Below are 16,340 nucleotides of genomic sequence, written 5' to 3' on the forward strand. Positions count from 1 at the left end.
CGAAAATAGTGAAGTGTGCGGCGCAGATTAGGGTAGAATGAAACAAAATTCAAGGGCATTTGAGGTATTCCACGCTAATAAGGGTATTCTCGCCTTTAATCGTACCGGAGGGCATTTTCGGAATAAAAATGGGGTAGACGGCACTTGACATGCACGTGAGCAGTTGACCGTCGGACATAACGGGTCTGACTGACGGAAGGGGGCAAACGGTGTCAAATTGGTAGTTGGATGCTCTATTTTGGTCGAAGGGGTAGTTCGTGGGGGCAAAATGACACTGGCCGGTAGTTCATGGGGGGAAAAGGTAATTACCCCTAGTTTTAATTAGATTGTTAGTTTTATTTGAAGTTTATTATGGGCTTGGTCCAAAGTCAGTCATTTTAGTTTAATTTATGTGTAATTTAATAATGGGCTTGGCCCTTAGTCACATTAGGGCTAGAATTAGGGTTTAGTCTTTGAGTCTATTTAAACATAATATTCTATTGTAGTAGACAGTTGATGATGTTATGAAAATTATGTTTGTTTCTTTGAAGTGTGACTCATCTATCTTTTGGTGGTGAGACGCTGCCAAGGCCAGTGAGACGCTGGTTTGTTCTTTCATCTTCGATAACTTGGTGAGACTCTGAATTAACGTAGGTTTATTTTTATTTTATGTTCTTTTGTTATTCTTGCTGCGTCACATCTTATAGAATTCCATAACATTCATGTAATACATTGATGTACCATTTTAATTCATGTATTACCCTTTCATATTCCTTAACCTCCCATTATGATTTCATATCTATAAAAAGGAGTGTTGAGTTGTATGTAAATATACACAATTATAGAGAAGAATCATACATAGTTCCTGAAGAACTAGTTTCATATTTACAATCTCTTTATCTTGTCTTATTATTTTCTTTGATTTTACAACATGTTATCAGCACGAAGCTCTAGCCAATTGTTGTGTTCTTTTGATCTTCAACATCAAAAGCTATCCGTGAGATATTCTTAATTCATTGTAAGTCTCTTTAACATTTAGTAACCTTATTATCTATTTTGTTAATTAACATTCTAACATATGCTTTAGAAATTTTTAGTGTTTTAAGAATCATATTAAAACATATGAATCTTATGATCTATATGAGATTAATATGAACTAAAATGTTATCATTTTATAATGCTATGAATATTGATGTTATGAATCTTGAAAATACTTTTAAGAATGAAAATCAAACATCCCAGCAGGATCGCGCAAAAGCAATGAATGAAAATCAAGCATCCCAGCAGGATAGCGCTAAAGCAATAATTTTTCTTCGCCATCATATGCATGATGAATTAAAAAATAAAATAAAATGAGTACCTTATAGTAAAAGATCCCTTGACCTTGTGAAATAATTTAAGGGAGAGATACGAGTACCAGAAGACAGTTATCCTCCCAAAAAGCTCATTATGGTTGGATGCACCTGTTGCATTCTTTAAAATTAGCTCACAGTTAAAACTTTGTGGTGAAAAAGTCACTTATGATGATATATATATCATATTTCATGCCTCGAATGTGTTCCTGCAGCAGCAATATCGAGAGCGTAATTTCACAAGATATTCTGAACTAATATCTTGTCTTCTAGTGGCTGAACAAAACAACGAGCTATTAATGAAAAATCACCAATCTCGTCCAACAAGTTCTACACCATTTCCTGTAGCAAATGGAACCTCATTTCATGGTAATAAAGGAAACCATGATTGTGGACGTGGACATGGTAGAAAAATATATATATATAGGTCAATGGGAACGTACTCATAATTCTTACAAAAGAAATGTTCATTGGAACTATACTGAGATGAAAGAATATAAAAACAAAGGTTTACAGAATAAACATACAAAGAACTATAAAGATCGATAAATGTTACAGATGTAGTATGAAAGGACATTTGTCACGTACCTGCCGTATGTCTAAACATCTGATAGACCTATATTAAGCATCCATAAAAGAACAAGAAAAATGGATTGAAATGAATTTTGCTAAACACAGTAATCCTGTAGTAATATATATACGTTTTCATTATGTTATGTTTACGTTGTCAGTTTTAATTGTATTTTGTTATTTTATTTTGATTAATGAAATTTAATATTTATTTTATTTATATATGGAGATATGGGTCATAATGGTGGAATGATTAATTCCAAAATAATTGGTGAAGATTTGTGTCTAGCAGATAGTTGTACAACACACACGATTCTGAAAGATAAAAAATATTTTCAATACTTAATATTAAACAAAGCTAGTGTCAATACAATATCAGGTTCATCAAACCTAATTGAAGGCTCTGGAAGAGCGAATATCATATTGCCAAAAGGAACAAAATTTTGTATTGACGATGCTTTGTATTCTTCTAAATCTAGAAGAAATTTAATCAGTTTTAAGGATATTCGTCTAAATGGTTATCATGTTGAAACTACTAATGAAGGCAGTGATGAATATCTTTATATTACTTCAATAATTTCGGGCCAGAAGCTCATATTGGAAAAACTGCCTGCTTTCTCTTCCGGGTTGTATTATGCAACAATAAGAACAATTGAATCACATGTTGTGATGCACCAGAAGTGCTCTAATCCAAAGATGTTTATGCTTTGGCATGATTGTGTTGGACATCCGGGAACAATTATGATGCGTCGAATAATTGAAAACTCTCATGGGTATCCATTAAAGAACCAGAAGATTCTTTTATCAAGTGATTATCCTTGTGTTGCATGTTCTCAAGGTAAACTTGTAATAAAGTCATCCCCTTCTAAGGTAATTGTTGAATCTCCATCATTTTTACAAAGAATTCAAGGGGATATATGTGGGCCGATTCATCCTCCATGTGGGCCATTTAGATATTTTATGGTTTTAATAGATGCATCAACTAGATGATCACATGTTTGCCTGCTTTCTACTCGTAATGTTGTATTTGCTAGACTTTTTGCCCAAATAATTAGACTACGGGCGCAATTTCCTGATTATCCAATTCAATCTTATTCGGATGGATAATGCAGGTGAATTTACATCTCAAGCATTTTATGATTATTGCATGTCAATCGGTATTAATGTTGAACATCCTGTTGCTCATACACATACTCAAAATGGTTTAGTTGAATCGTTTATTAAACGACTTCAGTTAATTGCTCGACCTTTGCTTATGAAATCAAAACTACCTGTTTCTGCTTGGGGACATGCAATATTACATGCTGCATCATTAATTCGGATCAGACCAACATCTTACCAAAAATATTCCCCTTTACAACTTGCATTTGGTTAACCACCAAATATTTTTCATTTTCCCATTTTTGGTTGTGCTGTATATGTTTCAATTGCTCTACCTCAGCGCACTAAGATGGGACCTCAACGTAGACTTGGGATTTATATTGGTTTTGATTCTCCTTCTATTATTAAATACCTTGAGCCTTTAACTGGTGATATTTTTAAAGCACGTTTTAAAGATTGTCATTTTGATGAAAATATATTCTCATCACTAGGGAAAGAAAAGTCGTTGCCAGAAGCGCGACAAGAAATCACTTGGAATAATTCGACGTTATCACATTTTGATCCTCGTACAAATCAATGTGAACTAGAAGTTCAGAGGATCATTCATTTGCATAGTATTGCAAATCAATTGCCGGATGCATTTACTAACAACAAGAAAATAATTAAGTCTCACATTCCAGCTGCTAATACTCCAGCAAAGATAGAACTCCCTGTAGGATAATTAACTAATACAGCAGCAAATGAGTCTAAGGCATGCCTAAAGCGTGGAAGACCTATTGGTGCAAAGGATAAGATTCCCTAGAAGAGAAAAGCACAAGGAAATGAAATCGGCGCTCCTGAAGAGGCCTTACCCACAAAACAAGCAATGAAAATTGATCCATCCAAACTTTATGTACAAAATTTTCCTGGAAAGAAATCCCCTGAAGAGGAACCTCTTAAAGATGAACTTCTTAAAGAGGAATCTCCTAAAGAGTTACCCCCTGAAGAGGAACAGGTACCTGAAAATAATTAGATCTCAATAAATTATATAAGTACAGGAGAAATATTGGATAAAAACAAAATTGTTGTCGACAACATATTTTTATTTAAAGTTGCATTTGACATTACCAGAAGTAATGATGATATTGAACTACAATCCGTCGAAGAATGTCGACGTAGAAATGAGGCCAATGTGGAAGGAAGCAATTCAGACATAATTGAACTCACTAGCAAAACGTGAAATATTTGGACCTGTAGTCCAAACACCTAAAAGTGTGTCGCCTGTTGGATACAAGTGGGTATTTGTACGAAAGTGTAATGAGAAAAATGAAATTGTGAGATACAAAGTAAGACTTGTTGCACAAGGTTTCCTGCAGAAACCAGGTATTGATTATGAAGAAACATATTCCCCTGTAGTGGATGCAATTACATTTAGATTTTTTATTAGCTTGGTAGTTACAGAAAGTTTGGATATGCGTTTAATGGATGTGGTTACAATACATTTATATGGATCACTTAATAATAATATATACATGAAAATCCCTTAAGGATACAAAATGTCTGAAGCATATAATTCAAAATCCCGAAATATTTATTCTATCAAGTTACAAAGATCTTTATACGGGTTAAAGCAATCCAGACGCATGTGGTACAATCGTCTTAGTGAATATCTATTGAAAGAAGGATTTGAGAATAATCCAATTTGTCCATGCGTTTTCATTAAGAAATCATAATCTGGATTTGCTATCATTGCAGTTTATGTAGATGATTTAAATCTTGTCGAGACTCAAGAAGAGCTCACAAAAACTGCCACTTATTTAAAAAATGAGTTTGAGATGAAAGATCTTGGAAAGACAAAATTTTGTCTTGGCTTACAGATTGAACATTTCCAAAATGGAATTCTTGTTCATCAATCAACATACACAGAAAAAATCCTGAAGCACTTTTACATGGAGAAAGCTCATCATTTGAGCACTCCAATGGTTGGTCGTTCACTTGATGTGAAAAAAAACCATTTTCTCCCTCAAGAAGATGACGAAGAAATTATTGGTCCTGAAGTACCATATCTTAGTGCAATTCGCGCACTCATGTATCTTGCAAATTGCACACGACCTGATATAGCATTTTCAGTTAATTTACTAACAAGATACAGTTCTGCACCAACTCGAAGGCATTGGAATGGGGTCAAACATGTTCTACGTTATCTTCGTGGAACAACTGACATGAGATTATTTTATCCAAGAGGTTCAAATTCACAGTTAGTTTGATATGCAGATGCGGGTTTTCTTTCTGATCTGCATAAAAGTAGATCTCAAACAAGATATCTATTTACATGTGGAAGTACTACTATTTCATGGAGATCTGTTAAGCAAACACTTGTTGCTACTTCTTCAAATCACTCAGAAATTATTGCAATTCATGAAGCAAGTCGGGAATGCATATGGCTAAGATCACTAATTCAACACATTCGAGAAAAATGTGGTTTATCCACAATCAAAGATAGCCCGACAATATTATACGAAGATAAAACTGCTTGTATCACACAGATCAGAGGATGATACATTAAAGGTGATAGAACAAAACACATTTCACCAAAATTCTTTTATACACATGAGCTCCAGAAGAGTTGTGATATTGATGTGAAGCAGATACGATCAAGTGACAATTTAGCAGATTTATTTACCAAAACATTACCAACTGCAACATTTAAGAAGTTGGTGAATAACATTGAAATGCGCCAACTCAAGGATCTTTCATCATAAACAATTGAAGCTCTTTATCTTAATGAGGGGGAGTAAAATGATTATACTGATTGTACTCTTTTTCCTTCGCTAAGGTTTTTCCCACTGAGTTTTCCTTTGCAAGGTTTTAATGAGGCAATCCTAAAGCATATGACGACACACAAGAATAATGTACTATTTTTCCTTCGCCACAGGTTTTTTCCCACTGGGTTTTCCTTGGCAAGGTTTTAACGAGGCATATTCTTAGTGTATGGTCATCCAAGGGAGAGTGTTATAAATGCATTCATATATTTAGTGGATGACAATTTAGTTACATCTCTTGAAATTCTACACATTCATGTCATCTTCTAGAATTTAATAACATTAATGTAATACATTGATGTACCATTTTAATTCATGTATTACCCTTTTATATTCCTTAACTTTCCATTATGATTTCATGTCTATAAAAGGGAGTGTTGAGTTGTATGTAAAGATACACAATTATAGAGAAGAATCATACATAGTTCCTGAAGAACTAGTTTCATATTTACAATCTCTTTATCTTGTTTTGTTATTTTCTTTGATTTTACAACACTCTTTAGTTATTTGAATATAGAGAAAAAAATCTGATAAATATTGAGTTAACATTTATTGAAGAGTATGTTATACAGACTTAATTGTAGTTTTTATTAAAAATGTGGGGAAAAATTAAATACGAACAAACTATTGTTAGTGTTCGGTCGACGGTTAGACGCACAGAAGTGACAGAACACAACCCGAAGTCCCGTAAGTGTAAAACCAGAAGTACCGGCCAAACGCCAAAGCCCTTCCCTGTCAAACTGCGTCGTTTCAACCGGAGGACAGATAGCAACTATCAATGGCGCCTTAGGCCAGGCTCCAACGAGTAGCTGAAGCTGTTAGAAGCCATGGCGGATCCCTACTACAGATACGGTGCATCCGAGGACAGAGGTAACCCTAATTCCACCGATTCTAATTTTCATAAAACCTCGCGAGACATAGGGATAATTTTCTATCCCTCCGTTTGGCTGCCAAGAAATGGAATTTAACTAATTTGATTTGTTAGTCGGGTTTTTCATTCTATGTGGAGACTCAAACAAGATAGGACACAAAACCTTGCGTTTTTCCTTCATTTCCTAAAAAATTCTCAGAATCCAAACTTGGCGTTACTTCATGAATTTTAAGTTCCATGTTTGCACGATTATCAGGCGTGTAAGGTGCACCCCTATTGGTTATGTGACGATTATTGTTCGAATTGATAGTAAATTAGACTGTTCTGGTATGAAATTCATTTAGAGTTGATACTGTCCTCATGATAGAATGCAAGTTTGTCTTGCTATTCGTGTGTTGTTGTACAATTGATAGTAACACAGATTTATCGGCATTTATTTTAGTATCCAGTGTTGCAAGGCACAGCTTTCCTGGCTACCTGTCGTCTGAAGCACCACTATTGCCGTCTTATCCTAATTTGGGCTCTACTAATGTGCTTGGTGCTTCTTCAAATTTCCTGCAGAAAGATGTAAGCAATTGAGAGCTAGGGCCCGAGTTATTATATCTATAATATGTGTAACAAAGATATGTCTTGTGTGGCTTTATGTGCAGATAAACTCATTGCAACCTGGCACATATCGCTTTGATGATATTTCGGGTACTGGAGCTCGTCCCGATCCTGGTCTTGGTGGTGTAACGGCAGCAGCTAGCACAAATGGCTTCCCATCTCCTCTAGAAGATCCAAAGCAAAGACGAGATGTTGCACCAGGTGTTAGTCCGGGAATTCGTTCCATGAGTAATGAAATACCTAGCTCTTTGAGAAAAGTTGACGGCTTCCCAGTTTCAGCTAGGGAATCAAACATTCTGTTTGTTGATAAACTTCCAAATAACTGTACCAGAAGAGAAGTGGGTCGTATCCTTTGCATTAGCATGTATGTGTTATTGTTGTGTGATATCTTGTGCTGCTCGGTGCTATATTACTATTGCAAGAGAAATTTGGGTAACAGTGAGAATTTTGATGACATGCTTTTTCATCCTTCATTTGGTGAGAACTGTTTCTAAATGAAAGAAACGTGCTTTCTTTTTGACAAGGAAAAAATAAAAACAAGAATTAGAAATGTGCCTTCTGAGGTATGGAAATGTTACTCAAATGTTCCTGAAGATTAATTAGCTATATTGCTTTCTGCTGTCATTTGGAACCTTGACTTGTGATTATAGATCTTTTCCGTCCATTTATTGGCTATAAAGATATTAAAGTTATTCACAAGGAGCCCAGACGTGTAAGTCTGCAGATTTACCTCCTATTTTCTTTACTTTTTTTCACCCCTTGAGTCTTGAATACTGAAATTCCTTTGAGCTTTTGTGCGAAATATAAGTTCAACATGCTTTTTGATTTTTATTCTTATTGCAATGACAAAACAAGAAATTATTAACTCCCTTCCTTGTTATCATCCTCTTTTTTTATTCTTTGTGTGTGTGTGAGAGAGAATACTCCAACATTTCTTTTTGATTTTTCTTGTTGTTGCATTGACAAAATGAGGAGTTGTTAACTGCCTTGTTATCATCCTCTTGTTTTCTTCTTTGTGTGTGTGTGTGTGTGTTGAGAGAGAGAGAGACAGAGAGAGAGATTGGTGTGCGTATGTGAGAGTTAGCAGCATTGGTTTGTCTTATGTTGCTTGCCTAAAGGTTTGTGTTTTGTTGTTGCGTAAAATAGATTAGAATCCGATGACTATTAAGTCTACTCGGCGATACTTTTTAAGAACTTGATTTCCTTTTATTTGAAACCCACTCCAAAGAGGTAAATCACAAGAAATCCTAGAAAGTAATGTTTGACTTATTTTTAGATTCCTGAGAAGTTCTGCTCATTTATCCTTAGAAAAGAATGAAGATCTAACTAGAGACAGTCATTTGATTTGTACAAGTTTTGCTAATTTGGTCTATCTAGCCCTCTATTATAATTATCATATTTTACAACTGTTAGGTTTCAGCTTATTAGAAGATTTTCTGTTCATGTGTCATTGTATAAATCCAAGCAATACTCTTGTACATATCAACTTGTCATTATTTTATTTTCAGGGTGAATAGCTATTGTTGCTACACGTTTTTTGAAAATAAAACATTTTCATGGTATCTTCTTTTGATTCTATTTCGATGTTTAACTAATCATCTGATCAACAAGTAAACCGCAGAGTGGAGACAAGGCTACAGTTTTGTGCTTTGTGGAGTTTGCCGACCCTAAATGTGCTCTGACTGCTATGGAAGCTATTCAAGGTAAATCATATATAATAATTTATTATCATTTGAGATGTAACTGCTAATACTTGTGGGGATGGTCTTTTATCCCTTGGAAGGTTTAAGAGATAATGGAACAAGGAAACAGAACATCTCTTTGTTATATAAACCTGTGATTTCACCAGCAGCATCTGTATGCTCATATGTCCATTTTCTCAGACCTTCAAATTTAAGTTTATTTTTTTAGATGAATGGGTAATTTTTACTAACTAAACTCAAGAAGTACTAAACACTCCAGCTTATAGACACCAACTGGAACAACCTGCACATTGATAAACTTAATTAAGATTTTAGTTTAATTAAGTTTCCAAAATACACTTTGGGTTGTAAATCAATATTCCATATGCATGGCTATATATCTACCGATTTAGATAATTGATTTTTTAATATGGTAATGTACATGCTGTATCATGCGTAATAAAATTGATATCTGAAAATTCTCAATCAATTTTAAGTTTAATCACGCTGCAAAAATGTGGGTTTTCCTTCAGGTTACAAATTTGATGACAAAAAACCTGACGCTCCTGCCTTGAGCATCCAATTTGCACATTTTCCATTCCGTCAACCATCTGATCATGATGAGGAAGGCGATGCGGTTCTACGCTGACCACAAGTACCTGACTGGGATGACAATTACTAACAGAAAAATGCTTGTCCATCCTGAACTAGAAACAGTTTTATCAAAGCTCGACCTTTGTCATGTGTATGTATGTTTGGTGGTGGATTTTTCTTGTCCATTTTTTTTAATGCTCCAACATTGTAGTTATATAAGTAAAATTTGTGCTGAGATATCTGACAATTCTAAAAAAGGATAGATTCATGTGTGGGAGGAATTTTCTCCAAATCGGCCTATAAAATTGTCACGTGTCCTTGATCATATGACTGTGAGAAGCATATGGATTTTTTAATACAATTTCATCTTACTCTTTTAATGCTATTAAAAAAACATGTGCTTTTTTCATGTTCAAGGAACACATGACAATTTATAGGCTGGGTTGGAAGAATTTAGAGGAAAACTTTGTCCTCTTAAAAATGAGTAGTTTTTCGTAATCGATTATACTTTTCCTGAGGAATTAATTAAGAATGTTTTGTGATTGTAGTATGGAACATGGAAATATTGCACAATGCTTGTATATTTGAAGTCAACAGAATGAGTACTGCGAAAAGTCGGTTGTGCAGCTGAAAGTTTTATGCCAATGAGTCAATGACGTTCCTAAAGATGTTGCTGGCTTGAGCCCTTTTCACGACGGTTCTTCTGAATCGTGACCAACTCTTTGTAATGCCAAGAAAAATGGTAATCATATGGGTTTAATTCTGACACTCGTAGTAGTAGTAGTTGTTGTTAATACAGTGACCAAACATCTCGAACGCCTGATGTAGAGATCTGTTAAAAAGACCGAGGGTCGAAGTGACACACCAGGGGGTAATGGCGGAACCATATTAGATACTTAAGTTAGTAAGAGTGAGATTGATAGGATGTATGAACAAAATGTAAGCAAGAAGAATGAGAGAGCTTGCGTACTTGTGATGTGTACCGCTTTTCCTTTTATAGAGGTTTTTTGTCTTTAGTTGGCAAGCAAGCTCAACTAAGCAAAAGGCCAAAGGGATCAATATGGAGAGTAGCGCATCCTTGTGATTTAATTCCCTTCGGGTGTCGTCTCCAACAGTTCTTTCCCTCATCATGTGGAATCGAAACGGGCAAAACAGTTAAGGTTCATTACTTATTTTCTTTTGAAGGAGTGCCTCCAACAGTTGCTTTCTTCATTGAGCAAATTTTAAATAAGCAAATCCGTAAATATGAGGATATCATTCTTATAGAAGTGTTACCGTTTGGGGCGTATGCGAGAGGTAGGGTTTTAGTGTATCACGTGTGTATGTTGCTTGGTGAGTCCGAGCTAAAGGCTGCCTTTGGGTTGATGGGCCTTCAACTGGTCATTGGTCCTTTCGACATTTGAATACTCCAGTTGTCCCCCAATTTCTTTGAGCAAATTAGTAATTACGTCGACCTATGAAAATTATGACGAGGGCATATGCAACAAATTATCCTGCATGGGTTCATACGTTCCACGATCTCCCCCCCCCCCCCCCCCCCAACCAAAGATTTTGAATTGGTGTTGATGCATTTATTATGCCGACTGTTATGATGATTATTGCTTTTGGGAATTGAAACGGTGACAACAGATGATAATTATGGCACGCCAACGATGTGGTGCCTTGGGGACCGACAATTTTGCCACCTACACCTTTATTTTTTGGATCGCGCCATAACGGCATCCACTAGAATTAAAGCGTTGCCTTAGAGCATCCTCATCAACCTCTCTAAAATTTTTTTCAAATTTAATTTAAATAATCTACTTTTTTGATTTTATCTCTTACTTTTAAAAAACTTCATACATCAAACTCTCTAAATATTTCTCTATTTTAACTAAATATTATATTTTATTAGTTTTGAAAATAACTACTTTAACTGTAAAAATTGATTTCCTTCATCAACTAATTTAAATTTCCTAACCTTCATCCAATGTTAATTCCCTTCAACACTGTGCTTTAATTAAATTAATTGAACCAATTAACAATAAGCCTGGACTTTCAAACCACTGTGCTTTAATTAAATGAATTGAACCAATTAACAATTAGAGAGATGAATGTCCAACGTTTAACGTCCCTCATCCCTCAAACCACTGCACTTTAACGTCCAACAACCAACCAAAGAGAGATGAATATCCAACGTTTTTTTTTTTTTTTTTTTTTTTTTTTTTTTTTTTTTTTTTTTTTTTTTTTAAAGAACGTCCAACGTTGTTGTCTTGTTGAGGACACTGTGATTTAATTAAATTAATTGAACCGATTAACAATTAGCCAGGACTTTTATTGTCTTCAACAACCAGCCAAGCAACTTATTTACTACACTTTAATGTCCAACAACCAGACAAAGAGAGATGAACGTCCAACGATTTCTTTTTGCTTTTTTTTTTTTCTTTTTTGATAAAGAATGTCCAATTGTTGTCTTGTTGAGGATAATAAATTTGACATCGATAATAAATTTGACAAATACCAAACATCAAACAAAACTGAGCGTTCCTTTAAAACAACAAAGGAGAACTTGAATTGATAATAAATAAGGCATGCCAAATATCAAACAAAACTAAGCGTTCCTTTAAGAGAACAAAGGAGAACATGAATTAATTGATAATAAAGAAGACATGACAAATATCTACCAAAACTGAAACTAGACGTTGCTTTAAGACAACAAAGGAGAAGAATTTATTGATAATAAAGAAGACATGACAAATATCAAACAAAAACTGGAACTGGACGTTGCTTGAAGACAACAAAGCAGAAGATGAATTTATTGATAGTAAAGAAGACATGACAAATACCAACCAAAGTTGATTGAAGTCCGAATTTTAAACGTAGCAAAACTCATAGAGAGTTCTTCAACTCAACCTTCTTGAAGAACTCGGTAGAACTCATCTTGACTCTCAATATTTGTTTTCTTGTTATGGCTCGTTCTTCTTTTTACAAAATGCTTCTTATGGAATCAGACTCTGATGAAGAGTTAGAGATAATTGCAAATCTTGCTATGGAAGAAGAAATATCAACATCACATGGTCGTCCTAAAAAATGTCGCACTTTCATTCGGCGTGACCGCTTGCAAGCCGGGGAAGATCTTTTTCGTGACTATTTTGCTGAACCACCAATATATCCTCACAAATATTTTCGAAGGAGATTTCGAATGAGTCATGATCTTTTTTGCCGTATTCAATACGCGGTTGAAGCCAACGATCCATATTTTGTCCAAAAAAGAGATGGTTCCCAAAGGCTCGGTCTTACTTCCCTTCAAAAGATTACCGCCGCACTTAGGATGCTTGCATATGGTGTTACAGCTGACTTTATGGATGAATACTTGAAGATTGGAGAAACCACTGTCGTTAAGAGTCTTAAAAGGTTTGTTCAAGCAGTGATTTTAGTTTTTTTAGAAGAATACTTAAGGTCACCAAACAATAAAGACATCGCTAGATTGCTAGCGAAGGCAAAAACCGTGGATTTCCAGGCATGTTGGGGAGCATTGATTGCATGCACTAGAAATGGAAAAACTGCCCAACTTCATGGCAAGGTATGTATTCTGGTCATTATCACGAACCAACTATTATTTTGGAAGCAGTGGCTTCATATGATCTTTGGATATGGCACGCTTTTTTTGGTTTACCTGGATCTCATAATGATATAAACGTACTGGAAAGGTCATTTATATTTTCTGACCTTGCTCAAGGGCGTGCTCCTCCTGTTAACTACACCGTTAATGGTCATAACTATAATATGGGATACTACCTTGCTGATGGCATATATCCACAGTGGGCGACATTTGTGAAAACAATTTCATCTCCACAAGGAAATAAGAGAAAACACTTTGCTGCAGCCCAAGAGTCGGCAAGGAAAGATGTGGAGCGGGCATTTGGAGTACTTCAAGCACGATTTGCAATAGTACATGGACCTGCACGATTTTGGAAACTTAAAATGCTCAAAGACATTATGATGGCATGTGTAATTCTACATAACATGATCGTTGAAGATGAGCGGACTAATAACAGAGACGACGACTTTGAATATGAACAACTCAATGAACCACTTGAACCAGTGACACTCGGGGCTACAAATGACTTTAGTGAGTTCATTCAACGCCATCATTCCATTAGAGACAAGGAAACTCATTCTCAACTCCAGTTGGACCTTGTCGAGCACTTATGGCAACTACATAGCGAGGCATAAGAACTACAGATTAGTTATGGATATTTTGTACTAGTTATTAATATTAGCATGTTATGTTTGCATGTTATGTTTTTATTATTTTATTATTTTTTTTATTTTTGGTATTATGTGTTGTAATGACTAAATATGTTTATAATGTTATTATGGGTGTCATTTCCTAACTCTAACTCAAAACTCATTGTCTACCAACCATGGTGTACCTACGGTTTTTTGGTTTAGTTTTACAAATAACTCCAACCAATGACAGAATTGAAAAGACAAAGCTTTTGCTTAACATGTGTTTTTGAAGTTCTTTTGCTTGAATACCTTCTATTGATGGGTACCAAACTAATGGTTTTATTATAGAAAAATGCAATCTCGTAAACAAATTACTCTGTTGTAACGTGAATCTTGTAAGTACCAATGTGAATTTAAAATAAGCTGGATAATTTACTTTGGACACTGGAAGATTCTTGTAATTGTCCAAGATTATTACTTATGATGTACTTTGCTCTTCATGGGTCACGTATTAAAGTGTAGCTGCATTTATACTTGAAAATAAGCATTGATTGGGGTTATTAGATGAGAGGAAACCAAAAAGAGGCTACTGGATCGAGTAAACCCACCGAATAGAATTGATTCTAGTATTGAATGAAGAATTAATTGCATGGAAGGCACCAAAATAAATCCAACATATTCTTGTTGCAACAAACTTCAAATACCAAAAAACTAATGTTCAACAACATGACCATATTCCACCCACCAAAAAACTAATGTTCAACAACACCACCATATTCCACCCATATCATTTAAATTACATGAGGATTATCAAAAACCTATTCAAAGCAGTCATGGATATTAATTTCTAAGCATAATCCTAGTCAAAAGTCCTAGCCTAGCAAAATAGGACATAATTTTGTGTGGTGCTTACACTAAAAGCATGGGCCACTGCAACCTTCAAGGATTGTGAATTTGACCTTCAAGGATTGCCTTTTTGCGTCGGCGAACATATTCTTGGCCATCTTCATCCAATTGACTTATATCCATCAACATAAATTCTTTTATCTCTCTCTGTTCTTCCATTCAAAGTGCTTTTTCTCTAAGGCGCAATTCCTCATCTCTAAGGCGCACTTCCTCTTGCTTAAGAAGAAACATCTCTTTGTCTTGCTCACGTGCTTCCTCAAACAGTTTCATTTTCTTCTTCTTGTCTTCATTTATGTCACTTAGTATTGCAATAACACTTGGATTCGATTTTTCTTTGCTCTTTCGTTTCTCCTTTTCGGCTTTCCGGCCTATTGGTCGCTCTATGTCTTCAAAAGCTTTGTGAGAGGCTTCCTCATCACCTAGATTTATCACAACTGGTTTTTTCTTCAATTTTACATTGTCCATGTGAGCCATCCATTTTGGATGAAACCTCAAAATAAGCCACGAATGTTCAAAGTGAAAGGGTGATTTTTGAATATCTAAATACATTAGTCTTGCCTGGCCAATCTGAAATTCATTAGCAAATACAACATAATTAGAATCTTTACAATAGGCACACTAAACATGATAATGTGACAGTATATGTGCCTTACGTGCTCAATGTATCTACCACTTAACACACTCAAGACCATAATTAGAACATACCTTGTCTTGCTCAGTCAAGCCACTTTGTGACCTCTTTTCAATTTGGGCTAAGAAGCCACAAAACTTGTTTACCGCAAGTTGAATCGTTGACCACCGATTCATTAGAGAGGTCTGATTACGGTTGGCTCCAAGTGTCTTGTGTTCGTGAAAGTAGTCACAAATTCTTTCCCAATAAACCTTATGTTTTTGCTGATTTCCTTGAACGGCATCCATGGAAACATAAAGCCACGCCTCCACAAGCAAATTGTCCTCGGCAATGGTGAAGTTGCTACCCCGACACGATTTTTTAATAGTAGGTTCAACCTCAACTTGGGGTGAAGCCTCTTGGTGTTGACTGATTTCATTTGTGCATTCAAACCCAAGATCATCTCCAATTATAAGATTGGTGTAGTAACCGGATTGAGGAGTTTGTGAATCCATCACTAATCAGCCCCCATAATCCAAACCACACACCAAAATTTAGTTAAAACCTTAAACAATAAAACAAAATAACCAATTTAAGAAAGGAATAAGCAACACAAGTAGCTTTAGCATGAACTCTAGAAATATTAAACAATAAATGTGATTGATTGATTTCTTCTTATCAAACCAATTTATAATAGAGTTAGGATGTCTTTATATCTAACTCTGTAAATGTGTTGACAGCAGCCCACGATGTAGCCCAAGATGCTGCTGTCAACACAGTAGCCCAAGAAACTACCACTAAGACACTGCCACTGAGGCAGCACACGTTGCACCAAAAACAACTACCACTAAGCTGCCTAAGGAAACAACATCTGTCGATATTGCAGCACTTAATGCTGTAATATCAAACACTGCTAGCAAAGGGAAGCTTCAAGAGCTACATGGAAACAATCAGCCAACCATTGATGATGTAGACACTGATTATGCAGCATATCATGCCACAATATCACACACTGTCAGCAAAGGAATTTCCCAAAACATGCATGGAGACAATCTG

The 16,340-nt window shown here is 35.4% G+C and overlaps 2 protein-coding genes and 1 pseudogene across 3 annotated transcripts; 2 read left to right on the forward strand and 1 right to left on the reverse strand.

Annotated features, from left to right (window-relative positions):
• Window positions 1-6,432: 6,432 nt before the first annotated feature.
• LOC133867465 (RNA-binding protein 2-like) lies at window positions 6,433-10,319 on the forward strand. 2 transcript variants are annotated; one of them, XR_009900059.1, is made up of 7 exons: window positions 6,433-6,673; window positions 7,117-7,241; window positions 7,325-7,625; window positions 7,931-7,992; window positions 8,902-8,983; window positions 9,496-9,707; window positions 10,105-10,319. XR_009900059.1 is itself a non-coding variant. In XM_062304239.1 (6 exons), exons 1-6 carry the CDS (start codon window positions 6,631-6,633, stop codon window positions 9,609-9,611), a joined length of 729 nt encoding a protein of 242 aa, XP_062160223.1. In that variant the 5' UTR covers window positions 6,433-6,630; the 3' UTR covers window positions 9,612-9,795. The 2 variants fall into 2 exon arrangements, 1 of the variants encoding a protein (XP_062160223.1); XM_062304239.1 differs by lacking the exon at window positions 10,105-10,319 and having other exon boundaries at window positions 9,496-9,795.
• Window positions 10,320-12,527: 2,208 nt separating this feature from the next.
• LOC133866124 (uncharacterized) lies at window positions 12,528-13,771 on the forward strand (annotated as a pseudogene).
• Window positions 13,772-14,504: 733 nt separating this feature from the next.
• LOC133865508 (glutathione S-transferase T3-like) lies at window positions 14,505-15,834 on the reverse strand. Its single transcript, XM_062301932.1, has 2 exons — window positions 15,380-15,834; window positions 14,505-15,241 (listed from the first exon to the last, which is right to left on the reverse strand). The coding sequence occupies exons 1-2, from the start codon at window positions 15,797-15,799 to the stop codon at window positions 14,834-14,836; spliced, it is 828 nt and encodes a 275-aa protein (XP_062157916.1). The 5' UTR covers window positions 15,800-15,834; the 3' UTR covers window positions 14,505-14,833.
• Window positions 15,835-16,340: the final 506 nt, after the last annotated feature.

This window comes from Alnus glutinosa, chromosome 4 (genome assembly GCF_958979055.1).
Source record: "Alnus glutinosa chromosome 4, dhAlnGlut1.1, whole genome shotgun sequence".
Lineage (NCBI taxonomy): Eukaryota > Viridiplantae > Streptophyta > Magnoliopsida > Fagales > Betulaceae > Alnus > Alnus glutinosa.

Coding starts and splice junctions, on each gene's coding strand:
- LOC133867465 (XM_062304239.1), top strand. CDS start 6,631: ATGGCGGATCCCTACTACAGATACGGTGCATCCGAGGACAGAG. Junction 7,626..7,930: donor TACCAGAAGAGAAGTGGGTC/GTATCCTTTGCA, acceptor TTGTGATTATAG/ATCTTTTCCGTCCATTTATT. Junction 8,984..9,495: donor TGCTATGGAAGCTATTCAAG/GTAAATCATATA, acceptor GTTTTCCTTCAG/GTTACAAATTTGATGACAAA.
- LOC133865508 (XM_062301932.1), bottom strand. CDS start 15,799: ATGGATTCACAAACTCCTCAATCCGGTTACTACACCAATCTTATAATT. Junction 15,242..15,379: donor GCTTGACTGAGCAAGACAAG/GTATGTTCTAAT, acceptor AATGAATTTCAG/ATTGGCCAGGCAAGACTAAT.